Below are 15,187 nucleotides of genomic sequence, written 5' to 3' on the forward strand. Positions count from 1 at the left end.
CTCTCCAAAAGAGCAGAGACCAAAGCCGTGAACATAGAGACTGTTGGATCAGGCCTTTCCACAGGGGTGAGGATGGCAGCGTGCTCCATCAAGAGAAAACTAAGTTTCAAAGTGGCATACACAGCTTTGGTTACACAATACTAATTATGCCAAGCATTACCTACCAACATGGAAATCCATTACTCCAAGAGCCCTGTATTCCTAACTGGTGCTGGGGAAAATATAATTTGTTTTTAATGCAATTATTTTGTCACAGGCCTTAAAGCTACAGTTGGTAACTTCTATAAAAACAACTTTTTGTCATGTTTACTAAAACTTTATCCAGACAGTAATATATGAGACAGGTAATCTATGATTTTTTTTTTATCTACGGCTGGTGAGGGGTGATAGGTGATAGATTACGAGCAGTGATTGACATGATTGACAGCTGCAATAGAGACTTCAAAGCTCTGATTGGTTGTTTGGTTCAGCCTGTGGTGATTCTTGCAAATGCCCTTAGAAGCACTATGAGGAGCAGACTATTTGTCTTATGTGCTACTGTGTGAATAAAGTGACAATTTATGCAATACTGATGTTTAAAAAAACAATTTGGCCAGTAGCTGTTACCAACGTTTTTATATTGTTGTTTATATTGATTCTGATGTTATTTACTCCGCCTTTTGTGCAAGGGAAACACAGAAATCTACACTTTGAAAAATAACTGAAAGTAATAAAGCCCCTCATTACACTACCTTTGTATGAGCACAAATACAATCATACAAATTTATGAAACAATGTTTAATAGAACCTTTACACATGAAAATAATGATTAAAAAAAACTGCTTTAAAAGCCTTTATAATATAAAACAATGCATCATAATCCCATCAGCTGAATTTATTTAAGTTTCTCACCAAAATGCTACCTTTTACAAGATTACAATGAACATTTGATGAGAACTTTAAAACTAACCTTCACCCAATTCTTGTGTTTACTGAAAAGACCTTGGAGGCATCATCCCAGTGCCACCCCCGTGAGCTGTTAGCTGCAGCCACCAGCTGCCTAGAGCTAACATGGTGAGCTCTCCTGTTACCGATTTTAACATGGTTTTGTTGTTCACATTGAATGTAGCACAATCAAAGACACAATAGTGTCCTCTGACGTGACAATAGTGAGTTTATGCAGTGCTCACATCCCGGGGTGTTACGGGAAAGATCTCTGTTAGTCTCAAACACGTTTTACCCAGAGGATCAGACGCCAGCTGCTGCTCGCCCTCTCATCACACAACAGTAAAATCACAGAGACTGAATGCAAAACAGTCATTGTATTCTTCTTGTGGCCTACGTGTTCATTAATTTCAAGTTTGTGGCAGTTAGTCTGGTGCCCTGCTTTTTAGCCTGCGCAAAATTGATGTGACACAACAGAAAGACATCAGTCACTGCCATGAGACGTGTACACGACACGCCCCTACAAACTGCGCCCATCACTGCTACAAGAAAAACCGTACAACACTCTGAAGCTATCTAATGTTACACTGTAGTAAATAAGTGAGACCAAATGTGGCAATAATTCACTTTACAATTCATGATACATGAAGACATAATTAACTTTATTAAATGGGCATTGTGTAGGAATTTCTCCCATCTAGTGTTGAGATCGTATATTGCATTCAAACGGATAGCACACTCTAGTGCCTCACTGTTTCAAACGCGTATTGCAACAACGGTAGCCGCTGTGTACCAAAAAGCTATGATAACATTGATGAAACCATGTCATCCAATACTTCATGGAGTATTCATTCAGGCTCCTACACAGACACACGTGACACGAGTTGACAAACCCCCTCCTCAACATGCTGGCTGTGTTTACAATGTAGGACTGTTGGGGCGGGTGTAAATCGAAACAGACCAATCACGTCTTGTCTTATGACAACTGACAAGTGGCTCAACCTCACACACCTCATCCCTCTCCTCACAACACTGCGTCACGACCAGTGCCGCTAACAGCACTATCAGCGCTAACAGCAGCGCTGTTAGCGGTGCTGGTCACGAACAGCTGTTAGCCGCTGTTAGCTGTGATTCTCCTTCAGCAGCTCTCTCCACTTGGGAAAGGCTACCCCGATGTTGACCCTCATTTTTTGAAATCGCCGGTCACGTTGCCTTTTTGCCTTTTTTCAAATGCACCAGCACTTGTGACTAGCCTGCTTGCTGCTGCTTTTCGTCACTCTACCTGCAGGCGGAAACTGGAAACCGACAAGTGAAAACGCGAAAGGCGATTCCGTAATTCTCAAGTATGTCCCTGTACGTACCTGTATTTTCAAGATGGCGCACGTACATGATGAGACACCGGTCGCAATGTATATGTAAATGAGAATTTCGGAGCTTACGGACATACTTAGATACGCTGATGGAGGTAAATACACATGTGCTAGGACACACTTTTGACTGTAAAATTTGTTTGTCTCAAAGAACAACTGAAATTGTTACACATAGTGCCTTTAAGTAGCGAGATGTAAACCTTCCCCATTACCCTTAACTGCCTGTCTTTCAACACAATAATTAATAGTGAAGTTAGCTAATTGCTATATCACTACAGCTTTTTGCACTTTTTGATTGACATAGAGAAAACAAAATTGTTTTATTTTTATTGTGCTTGATGGCATGTGGTTGATCAAACTAGAAAACAAGACTGACAGTTTAGGCAGGCGGGTTACAAGTGCAAAAATTGTCCAGCAAAACAAAGTGGCAAATATGTCCAAATATAGAATTATAGGAACTTCAAAATGTACAGTAAATGATCTATCTGTTAAACTAATCTGCAGGTCCTACACATGTTTTACTGTGCAGAAGGAAATGGTCAGTTTGTATTAACTCCAACAAACTTGCTACAGTTTTAAATTTGTGAAGCCTGTCATGTAAAATGGGTATTTTGGGGCCTTTTTGGTAGGTTATATGGGATTGAAATATATACAGTAGTAATGTTCAGCTCTACCCATATAAACCACCATACTTAAAGAGGCAGAGCCTTCCATTTCGTTTTTCAGGTCTGGGCTTCTGTGGCAGCAGACTCAGTTTGGTATCAGAAGGATGTCCTTCTCTATAGCCACGTCCTCCAGCTCTTCCTGGGGGATCGCAGGCTAGACAGGATATGTAATCGCTCCAGCTTGTTCTGGGTCTGCCTCGGGGTTTCCTCCCAGTTGGTCGTGTAAGGAATATCATCACAGGGAGTCCAGGAGGCATCCTGATCAGATGCTAAAAGAACTCCTTCCAGATGTCTGCACTCTCCCACTGCCTTTAAATTAATTGTTTGATGTGTTGGGAAATACGCTCATTCACCTTTTTGCTGAGAAGTCATGTGCCAGACTATGTCTTGGCAGGCTGCAGCGACTTCCCGCTGGTTGCCTGGCAACCTCACAGTGAGGGCAAGACTTCAGGCGGTCGCAATTGTACGAACTTAAGAAATAAAATATAACCTATTAATTAGTGAGATTCAGAGGTGCTGGTAGGTGGAATGTTCACTGTTGGACAGAGCCAGGTTAGCTGTTTTTCCTATTTCTAGTTTTTGTGCTAAGCTAAGTTTACCATCTGCTGGCTGTGGCATTGCATTAAGTGTACAGAAATATGAGGTATATTAATCTTCTTATCAAACTGTTAGCAAAAAGGTGAATAAGAGTACATTCCCAAATGTCACACTATTGTTTTAAGGGTGAGTCCAGACACCCTGTAGAGAAAACTCCTTTTGGCTGCTTGTATTTGTGATCTCATTATTTCGGTCATTACCTGAAGCTCATGACACTAGGTGCAGGTTGGAAAGGTAAAAGTTGGAAAGTAGGTCAGCTGGTATCAAGAAATTCAGGATCAGCTCTCTCATCGCAACACCAGTCCAGTATAGTGTCCGCATGATGCGGCACAAACCCATCTGCTGATCATGTTCTCCATCTTACCTTCACCTAAGAACAAGACCCTGCTATACTTCTCCATTACAACTCCATCACTCAGCGAAGATTTAAATTCTTGTTCTAAATTCTTGTTTTAGACCAGGCTGATAAGGAGCAGTTTAACAAATGTGGCATTCTTTGGTTGATGTAAGTTAATATTCTGCTGCTGTGAAAAGTAGCACCCCCAGAAGTTTTACCTAGGGGTGTCCACTGTGGATGGGGTCACTGAAAATCTTGAGGTTTCACACCAAGACCAAAAGCAATAACTGAATTTCAGGGATTTGTCCATCCATCCATCCATTTTCATCCGCTTATCCTGGGCTGGGTCGCAGGGGCAGCAGGCCAAGCAAAGCATCCCAGACATCCCTCACTCCAGAAATGCTTTCCAGGGTTCCTGGGGGACCCCAAGGCTTTCCCAGGCCAGATGAGATACAGTATATTATCTCTCCAGCATGTTTTGGGTCTGCCCTGGAGCCTCGTACTAGTGGGACATGCCTGGAACAACTCCAAACGGGAGGCACCCAGGTGGTTCATGATCAGATACCCAAACCACCTCAACTGACCCCTTTGGATGTGAAGGGGTAGCGGCTCTACTCAGAGCTCCCTCCAGATGTCCGAGCTCCTTACCCTATCTCTGAGGCTGAGCCCAGCCACCCCACTGAGGGAACTCATTTCGGCTGCTTGTATCTGCGATCTCATTCTTTCGTGCACTACCCAGAGTCCATAGGTGAGGGTTGGGACGTAGATGGATTACATATGTAGTTCTTCAAATAGGCTGGTTGTCCTTTTCCTTGAAATACTTTAAATAGTTTAGTTTAAAGGTATACATCGATGTAAGGATGACTGCCACGATGTAAGGAAAACAAAACTTTCACCAGGAACTAACCTTCTAAAGTTTAAGAGAGATTCATCGGTACCAATGGAACCCATTTTCATTCAGATATATATTTAGAGGTGAGAGTTTAAGGGACCCTTTGAAAAGGGCAATGCCAGTTCCCTCGCCGAAATATAGCCTACCATTTGGATATTATCATTATTTAGCCCTTGCCCAACAAGCTATGCAAACAAGGTACCAATGGATGCCTTCGGTTGTCTGGTTTCAAATAATACCTCTACATCTACGCTAGCATAAGAAATGAGAATGCCACAGCCATTTAAAGACAGAAATGTCTGCCTCAATTTCTTTCCCCCAGGGGGCTGAAGAATTCACTGTTTAATTTGAATGCCTTATACAAAGACTGTAATAATAAAATTCCCTCTCTTTACAGGTGATCCTGATTCTAACCAAGCTGTACGACTTTCATATTGGCAGCGTCACTGAGAGCACTCTTTGGAGGTGAGTACAAAGGAGATTTTTATTCATGAAATATTTACAAGTAGGTGTCTTTGATTCCTGTAATGCTGCTCATGTGTCAAAGGGTAGAATTAGCCTTGATCCGCAATGATCCTGTGATTAGCTTGATGTTTCAGCTAATTGACCAGTCAGTTTGATATATTTTCCAGTGACTGACAACTAACAGCATCAGACTTGGCTTACTGTGGTAAACCCTTAAAAACAAATGCCAGGGCTTCCTCATCTCTGTTTTGCCCACACATTGTCTTGTGCAACTTTGAAGCATCATTGTCTTTTCCCACCTGTCTACAATCACTATGTGTCTCTTTCTCACCCGCCCCACTGGTGCTGTGAACACTGTGTTCTGGTGTCATGCATGGTCAGACAGGGCACTCAGTGTGGAGGATGCTGTTTGCCATGCTCTTGTTCTGGCGTATTATCTGATGTACTCCCCTTCCTCGCCCCTCCCGGGAATAAAATAAACACACACACACACACACACACACACATGCACTCACTCACACTGCTTCAACAACAAGGATGCTTATAAAGAGTAAAAATACACTAGAAAAGGGATGGGTAAAACATTTCTCTGATTGGCTGCGTGTAAACCATTTACAAAGTGTGGATTGTGTAACATGATTACAGTCATTTCTTTGTCTGAATTTTAGGATGGTGCCACACACATGACACACATGAGGACCTGTGTGAATTTTCCACAGCAGATATTATTTATTTTTTGTCTATTCAAGAAATTACCCACAAATGCTATACGAATTATTATTTTATTTATCTGTTTTTATTTATGTATGCCTTTTAGAGTGATACTCAGAAGGTGTCTTTTTTACTAGCCTTTCCAAATCCAACATTACAGAAGCAAAAGTGTAAGGAATTGATTAAGTGGTGTGTTTATCTTTTTTAATATAAGCTTGTTAGAATGTCTGCCAGACTATCAGTAACTAACAGTTACTACTGTCTAAACAACAACATATTTGATTGGTCCCACTTTCCCACTGGACAAAAACCCAATAACTCTCAATAAAATCTGGTTTTCGTATTTGACAAATGATTCTGCAGTAGTCAAGGGTATTTGTCCGCTCTAGCTCCAGTCGGCAGCGATGGAAATAGTGGGTGGAAGCGCTTATTTTATCTGTCTCCATCCAAGCAGCACTCAAACATTGATCAAAATTAGTCAGCATGGAGTTTGAGAGAGAGATTGAACAGGTAAGAGTTAAGAAGTAACCAGCGTAACATTTTCACTGGCCTCCATGCTGCTTTCTACTGTTTACTAACTTGTGTACTGGCCTTGTAATGATGCCAAACATGACACTGCAGGGAAAAAATATAGATAAACAAAACTGTCTACTGACAAGGAGAAGGCAGTCTATCCTTACTGGTTAGAAGGGTTAAAAGTAACCATCAGTAAAATAACATGTAAGAGAGAAAGCTGAGGTTGAGAGACTGAGGCAGATGCACTGCATTTAATTTTTGGGAGAAAAATAGAGTGAGAGTGGCTTGTTTGTTTACTACTCAAAAACATTCAATCCCATCTTTTCTCGATTCAGTTCAAATTTGCTTTTTGACTAGCCCTCCTCTCCAATGATGCCGCTCTGTACTTGAGTATGCAATTACTGGTTCAAACCCCAGCAGCTCTATTTGCCTAAGAGAAAGGAACAGTATTGCATCTGTACAACTTTTTTTTTTTTCACTTTGAGATTTTTGAGACGGCAGTTCTTTAAAGCACAAAACATTTGCACTTCTCAAGTTTCTTACTCTGCCCAGCTTGAAGCTGTAGCTTGACAATGATAAGCTGTACCAAAGTGACTGCTAGCCATTTTTGACATTTAGACAGCTACTGTGTAATTTGGACCCCGAGGCAAAAGCAGCGTATGTTTTGGTATTTGAACAAGTGCAAAGAAAATGCAGTCCCCTGATATTTTGCGGTGAGACAGAACACAGCTGCTTTAGCTGCAGACACTGTGGATAATAAAATAGTCTGGGTATACTTCTTTAATAATTAAATGATTGTTTTGTAAAAAGCCTCTGTGATCTGCATTTCTAAAGCGTTTCTGTCTTTTCAAACTCTAGTTACTTTTTCTCTCCCATTTATCCCATTATGCAACTAAGTAAACTTTAGAAAATGGGATCCTACAGTATCTGTAGTTGTAGTCAAAGTTGAAATTCTTTCATTTTGATGATCCCTTTGGTTCCTGTTGCATAAACACCCCAGACATAACCCCCATCATCACAACCACCACAGATGGCAGAGAGAGAGAAAACCTAATGTCGCCTAAAGGAGAGGTTAAAACCACCTGAATGGTGCTGGAATAAACTTGTGCCAGAAGAAACATAGGTTCCTCTGCATTTAGGCCCATTGAAAACCAAGTCCTGGTCGTCAAACTGCATTATGTTACTTAATACTTCATGATCTCGGCATCAGACATGTGTCTCCTTCACCAGTAACCATGGTAAAAACTGTGTTTTGATTCCAGTGGTGAATGTTGGCTGGAAATATTTTAACGCTACCTCATTAGATTTTGAATGTACAGGTTTATTGAATTTAATAAGGCTACAATGAAAGGCCATGAGGGCCTAAAAAATATTTAACTTTTGTATGAGAAGGGTAGTATTCAGTTTCAGAGTCAGGAAAGGCACGAAGACTAGCTTGAATGCTTTGCTTTCAGAATAAAAGTAAAAAAAAAAAAAAAAGAGAGAACTACCCAAGCTGGGTGTTGTGTCTTTAATTTGCTTTATCCAATACATATCCCAATTCAGTAAGGAAATGTCCTTTCATAGCATGTTGTTATCCAGTTATGTTTGGTAGAAATGGCTCTGCTCTTTGAGGAAGCTCTCAAAGAATCAATGAAGCAATAAGGAATAAGGACTACCCTTTAACAAATATACGTGGACATTATATTTAAGTTAAATTAATAAAACTCCAAACTTATCCCATAAGGAGGAGGCTTGGGTGGAGAGACCTGTCGCAGCAAACTGCATTGACATATTGGATGTATTAAGGAGAACTGGATACTTTCAAAGATGGCTACCCATTCAGTCAAAGTCTCTGCTGCACTTGAATCCTTCATCAACCAAGCTGCTGACTTCCTGTTGGCTGTGTGCAAATGCAAATAGGATAAAATCATTTAATCATACAACTCCTCAAGACTTTCCAAATGATATTGGACCAAATGGATCAAGTTCTGATTATGCAAAAAAGCTATTTAATCATTGAGCCATCATTGTCATTGACAAAGTCAGTTGCTTTAAACTCTGCAGCTTCCCTTACTGGAAACAGAAAATCGTGATAATTAAAAAGTAATTTCATTTTTGGCTGTCAAAAAAAATGTGTCTGCTGTTTTACAGCTGCTCCTTTTCTTATGATTGTGCAGGAGTAAAATACTTTTTGGGGGCTAATGTGCTGCACTTGATGAATGCGAAGGTTGCACTATGCCAAAATTGCTTCAAAGCCAAACTCCATTCCAGAGGGTATTACCATTCCTGTAAAATTTGCCTAAAACACCATCCAAGGCATATCCAAAGTATATCTAAAGCTGTTCTTGAAGTATTTGGAGTAGCTTACATGCACATACATGGTCTCTTTTGAAAGGTAACACTTTGAAGTTTTTTCCCCCAGCAGTCAGGATCACTAATAGAAGTCTGAACACACTGACATAGAAGGTTTTCATCCCTCTTATCTTGAAAACAAATGCCTGCAGATGATAGCTGGGACTTATTACCTAGAAAACATAATGGGGCCATAGCATAAGCTTTACCTAGTCCTAATCTCTCGAGGGGGGGGGGGGGCTGAGATGTGCAGATGTCCCCAGGAAATGTGTACCTACAGAAACAGCAAGCTCCATGTCCATAGCGACCGCTCCACCCAAAACGCCGTCTCATCAACGTGGAAAAAAAAAAAAAAATTTCCAGCGGATGTCTTAGTTACAACATGATTGAGCAAACTGGAGTAGTTTCATGTCGTATCCGACAACGGGAGGCTTTTAACAGATGACGTCCTGATGTTAGCTTTGCTAACTGTCCCTGTCAGCTGCAGCCACTGCTGCTTTCTAGACATCGTGATTTCCCATAACTGAATAAATACCACACATAGCAACACAAAACTGCTTTGCTAGCTCAATCATGTTGTAACTAAGATATCCACTGGAAAAAATATTTTATTCATGGACCGTTTATTGAGTTATTACCTTATTTTTATACAGTCTATGGTTATTACAGACACTGCTAACGGCTAACGTTAACAGCTAACCGTTAGCCCAGCTAATCTACGATAACCATATTAATTACGTGCACACAGAAATAGTAATGTTTGTTCAGTCATTGTGTTTATAGACTTAGCAAACATCAGATTAGTCTACACGGTGATATAGTGACGTGAAAAATGTGATATATAGCTAAACTCTGCTGGTTTTCTACCCGAAGTATTTGTAAACAACACGGCGATTCCCTGGGGGCACCGCCGGAAGTGAAGGGCGTGAGCGATCGCCGAGGCCCTGCACTTCCATTAGTCGAAAAACTCCGGGCTGTGCCTCCAGAGGTAAAGGAAGAAATAAATGTTTTTTCTTTTTTTTACCGATGGATTTCCAGATTGACCTAGTCCAAATTTATAGTAGATATCAATACCACATATAGTGAATATTTTGCACATTTTTGTATGGATATTTCGAGGCGTTCTCAAAAAAGAAAAAAAAAAAAAAGATTAAAACAATCCTAAATGTATGATCAAGAGTGAAATACTAAATGAAAACAATAGAAATGTTTACTGAGGACCTTACTGTACATAATTTCTTTTTTAGAAAGTCTAATTCAATAAGGAAAACTGGATGTTTCCATGAAGACAATATATATTTTAATGGTCTATGTTGAAATCTAGCCCCTAAAGCTGCAGCCCAGTCATCAGTATAACCACTTGCTAGTGGCTGGATTGCTGGGCAAGAAAAGAGGGCAGGCCTTTTATTTCAACACAGGCTGTTGTTGGCTATTGTAGGCTGCGGACAGGACCTTGAAGCTCCTAATGGGTCAAGGGAGATGTCCATAAAAAAAATTAAAGTGCAGCAGCTATTTCTGCACTGGGGCTTTGACAATACATTTATATTATGGGAGTTATTGTTTAGATTAGGTGGAGAGATTAGAGTATTTAAAAGGAAGAGACACCAGTCTGTAGCTATTTTATGTGTTTGGATTAAATATTTTATGGATTTGGATCATCTGGACTGTTTTGTGGGTATGCTGTTGACTTGTGGATTGCCATGATGCTTCATAGGTGAGTTGTAACTGTTTGTTTGTTGGTGGTCTGACAGAGGCATTGATTGTACCTGCTGTGGTGGTTGTATTGTGAAATTGTTTACATCAATTGAATCATAAGAATGTTAGATTTCTAAAGATATGTCGCATGAATAATCACTTAAATACAGCAGTTGTGTACATAGCGTAGTTGTGTAGGCCCGCAGGCTGTTGGACGGTTAGTTAAATATGATTCCACATTACTAGTCAGCTGGGAGCCAAGCAGCTGATGAATGAGCCGGGGAGTGTGAAGCATGAATAAGGCAGCTAATGCTAATCAGCTAATGCAAGTATGAGTTCAGTGCTCTGCCAGACTTGACAGGAGGGTGAGTAAGTCCTACAGTAGTACTACTGTGCTGGCACTGGTACTATCACTGTTAGCCTACTGCTACTAAGACTTCACAAGACTGACAGCAGCTAGGTTGTGTCTGTGGTTTGCTAATGTCATTTCCCAACATTAACGTGTGCATATTTATGTTTCAAGAGTAATGAAGTCATGCAAGAGGTTAAAGAGAGAAGGCCTGATGGTGGTGGAATGGGTTTGAGGCTTAGCTTCGTTTAGTCAGCAATTCATTGTGTGGTTCAAGTGGAGTCAAACTGCATGAAGTGAAAGGTTTCAATAAGGTGATCTGAAGAAGAAGACGTAAAGACACCTTGTCTGAGCAGCTTTGAGTCATTTAAGGTCCAGTGTGTAGGGTTTATGAGGATGTATTGGCAGAAATGGAAGATAATATAATAAGTATGTTTTCTTTACTGTCTTTTCGTTACCTTAGCCATTTATATCCACACAAGGAGTGGGTCCTCGTCAACGGAGATCACAGTGTCACAGCACCATGTTTCTACAATAACCCAAAAAGAACAAACCAAACACTGGCTCTAGTTTTCGTGGTTTCTTGTCAGCCACAGTAGTTAGCAGCCCCTCTGCGTGAAAGCTAAACAGCATCAGAAAAATGCTGATTTTTAATGTGACACTGCTTTAGATAGTGTTTTTACCAGCTTAAACTACAGGGTCCATTCATTTTAGAGAGGAAGAGACACACTGATTTGTAACTTGAATGTGCTTTATTTAGTGTTTTTACCGGTTTGAATCACCGGGTCCACTTTTTTGGGAGAGGAAGAGACCTGCAGATAATCCAGCTCCTGGTCAAAACATCTATTAAAAGAATGTGTCATACCTAGCAATGGGGTTGGCCACACCTCCTCACTAAGTCAAAAGTTTCTGTCCCTTCCTTGCTCAGAGAACTTTCCTAAATCACTCCTATGCTAGGACTCCTTACCAAAAGCTTTTAGGCTAAGTTTGGAGCTCTCTGAGAGTATTCTCAGAATGTTTGTGAATATGGCCTCTGGGTCTTAAGTTATAAGAAAAATAAGGGGAGCATGCATTAGCAGGTGCTGGGCTAGAGGCCCATCTGCAACGAACTGAAGAAACACTGATTTGCAACTTGAATCTGCTTCATACAGTGTTTTTACCGGTTTAATTATCGGGTTTGTTTGTTTTGGAGACAAAGACACCTGCAGATAATTCAACTCCTGGTTAAAACCTCCTAAACAATGAACACCGAAGGAGCACCAACCAGGATTTCTTGCTTGACACATTGGAGAAGTTTCAGCTAGTTGCAGTGTACAATCCTTCCCACTAGATGCCACTAAATCCTACACACTGCTCCTTTAACAAGTTACATAAGACACACAAAATATTGAATGAATGGACAAAGTGCAATTCAGGTTAGGGCAATGCCAGCATCTGATACACTAAAGTTTTTTGAGCACCCACTCAGTGAGTAACTACATGAACTATAAGCAGCTCACAGCAAAGTACATCTAAAGCAAACCAACAACCTCAACAGGATGTCTGAGTATTATCCTCTGCTACACAGAATATTTTTGCACACAAATAAGTGATGATTGGACTCACATAAACCCTCGCGCTGTCATCAGAGTTAAATGCACCATGACAGTTTAACTCTGTAGGGAAGGCGTAATCAGGTGAAGTAATTTATCCATGGCGTGAGAACAGGGACATCACTGTGGTTGAAGATCAGCGGTATTGGCAGCACTCCCAGCCCTGTCACTCACCCAGAAACCTACAGTGAGGGGAGCAGCTGTCCATCTAGGCTTGACTTTCCAGTGTATCAGTGTCTGAGGAAATACAGGATTGTGTATGTATGACAGGAACGTTAGAAGTGGAGGAAGTTGAAGGGAAGGAACACTGACAGAGGAATCAAAAAACGAGAAAGATAAAAGGCTAACTAGCAGTATTTATTAAAGCAGTCGTTTTCTTGAATCAGATCAACTGTGGCAGCGCTGAGAAACCTGGCTGTCTCATGTCAGCTCCGGTCCGTGATTCGTCTCTCCATTGCCTGCTAATTGAGATCACAGCTCTGGTAGGGTTTGAAGAGGAGCAGTTGGAAAGAATGTTTATCACTTCACGGGGAAGACGTCCCAAATGGCAAGTCTAACGCTGCCTTTTTGCAAAGGTCAAGGCAGTGGCAACACCTCAAAGTATCGCCCAGTCAGTCTGTCAATTTTAATGAACATGCTGACCTTAAACAATGAAAGCTGATCAGTCAGTCTGTGCATAATTTAATAATCAAAGAGGCCTTCATATTTGCGTGGGGAAAAGGAATGAAGGCGAGCTATTCATTGTTGACAATAAATCAACTCAGCAAAACAATTCTTCTTCAAAGTTGTTCAGCCTCTCTCATCTGGCCTCTGGAGTATTGTCCCTCTGTAGATGAAAATTTATCAAATATGACAAGCCCTGTACTCATTTGCAGGTATTCAGACGTGGGTAAATTAATGCCAACAACAAAGTCAGGTTGTGTTTTCCTCCTATCCCTGTACAAATTTGACATATTCTATACTTGTACTTTTTTGCAAAACAAGCCAATGCAGCAGTTGTTTACTGTGCTTTTTACAGTGAGTTCACTGAAGTTGTGCTCACAGTGTGTTACTGAATTACTGAGCTGGAAAGCTTGATGATTAGCTGATGTTAGTGTTTTTTTTGTACCATTACAGCACACATAAACAAAACCCCAGTCCTTATGTCTTAGTTTCCAGTTAACCACTGTGAGTCATATATTGTTGCTGTTAAAAGTAAGGCTTAGTTATGAGAGATATTCAGTATGGTAACAAACAGAATCCTCAAACTGAACAGAGTTTACCAAGTCCTTATTGTCACTGACAGCGACAGTGGCTTTTAGCATTGGAGCTCCCCTCACTGGAGACAGAAAGCACCATTGTCAGCTCAGCAGTGATAAACAGTATGTTAGCTCCTGATTAAAAAGCAGCTAAAAGACAACAAAAGCCACAGAAACAATCATGATGCTACAGCTGTGATGCCGATGGGTGCTTATTAAGGTATTAACTGTAATATCTCATCAAGGTATTACAAAACAGTGCTCAATTAGACCTAGTTTGTGCTGAATGAGATCAGTTTAAACCTGCAACAGACTTTACTTATTAGAATCCAAAAGTGAACTACAGAGGTTGCACTTTTGTGTGATCATGTAATGCAGTGTAAGCTTTAAAACCAAACAAACGACACATGTATCTTTCATGGTGCCTTAAAGCCCCAGGCCCCAGGTACCAGAGGCCTTACGAGACATGAGCTTTGCAGCAGCAACGTGAACAATATTGCACCAGGGAAGTCACAGAGGTTCCTCATGCATAGCTATAGTGTAGAACAAAATATCTCCGCGGTTTGTAATTCCACAAATGGGGTAGCCATTGCATCATGAGCGGGTTGTGCGCTACGGAAGAGGGAGGAGAGGTAGAGCAGGCAGCCGAAGGAGACCTCTAGCTGATAAGACAGAGATATTCCACTTGCCTGGGGGCCACTTTTGCAAAATGACAGGAGGCCTGGGGCCAGTTTCTAGGACTTGTCGGGGGTTGTGGGGGATCCTCCCCTGCTGAACAAGCTCTATTTTGATGCGTTTTTAGGCACTGCCGCAGCTTGTTTACATACAAAGTACGACAAAAAAAAAATTCATTGTGAATTACAAAACGGTCGGCGAGCCACCCAACACCCTATTGCAGGCCAGATTTGGCTTGCGGGCTGTAAGTTGAGTAATATTGTAATAAGTGATACCTGTGCTGCTGTGTAAGAGGACTTAGTCTGTGTGCTGAGATAGAGGAAAGAGAAGGAGAGGCTCCAGCAACTGTGGGTTTTTAATTGAAAAGACTGATTTCCTTGTTTTACTGCTACGCACACAGGCTCTCTTGGGGTATTGAAGTATTTTCATTTTATGTTACTTTATATTACCTCTACTCCACTTCATCACATAGGTAGTCCTCCTTTTACTACACTACATTTATCTGAAACCTTACAAGTTACTTTACAGATTTAGATTTTTAGGGTACAAAATATTAAACAAAAAATAAATTGTAATGTATTATAGGTTTAACTGAGCTCCACCTTTACCAGCTGCAACATTAAAGTTATGAACACATTATTGCCTTAATAATTATAATTTGATAATATAAGTTTAAGTTTATAAGTTTAAGTTTATTTACTTTATTAATCCCCCTGAGGAGAAATTCAATGTTTTCACTCTTGCTTGTCAATTACACACAGGTCCGAAAGACACACACATGCACAAACAGGACCTATACATGCACAAAGTGGAGAGATGTCAGAGTG

General features: G+C 40.7%; 1 protein-coding gene across 2 annotated transcripts in view; it reads left to right on the top strand.

Moving 5' to 3' along the window:
- sorcs3a (sortilin related VPS10 domain containing receptor 3a) overlaps positions 1-15,187 on the top strand; it is a 315,141-nt gene that overhangs the window by 120,416 nt on the left and 179,538 nt on the right. For both annotated transcript variants that reach the window (XM_050045235.1, XM_050045234.1), the window contains exon 2: positions 5,183-5,250. In XM_050045235.1, coding sequence (XP_049901192.1) covers positions 5,183-5,250 — 68 coding nt within the window. The remainder of the gene's footprint in view (positions 1-5,182; positions 5,251-15,187) is intronic.

Source organism: Epinephelus moara, chromosome 5 (genome assembly GCF_006386435.1).
Source record: "Epinephelus moara isolate mb chromosome 5, YSFRI_EMoa_1.0, whole genome shotgun sequence".
In the NCBI taxonomy this organism is placed as follows: Eukaryota; Metazoa; Chordata; class Actinopteri; order Perciformes; family Serranidae; genus Epinephelus; species Epinephelus moara.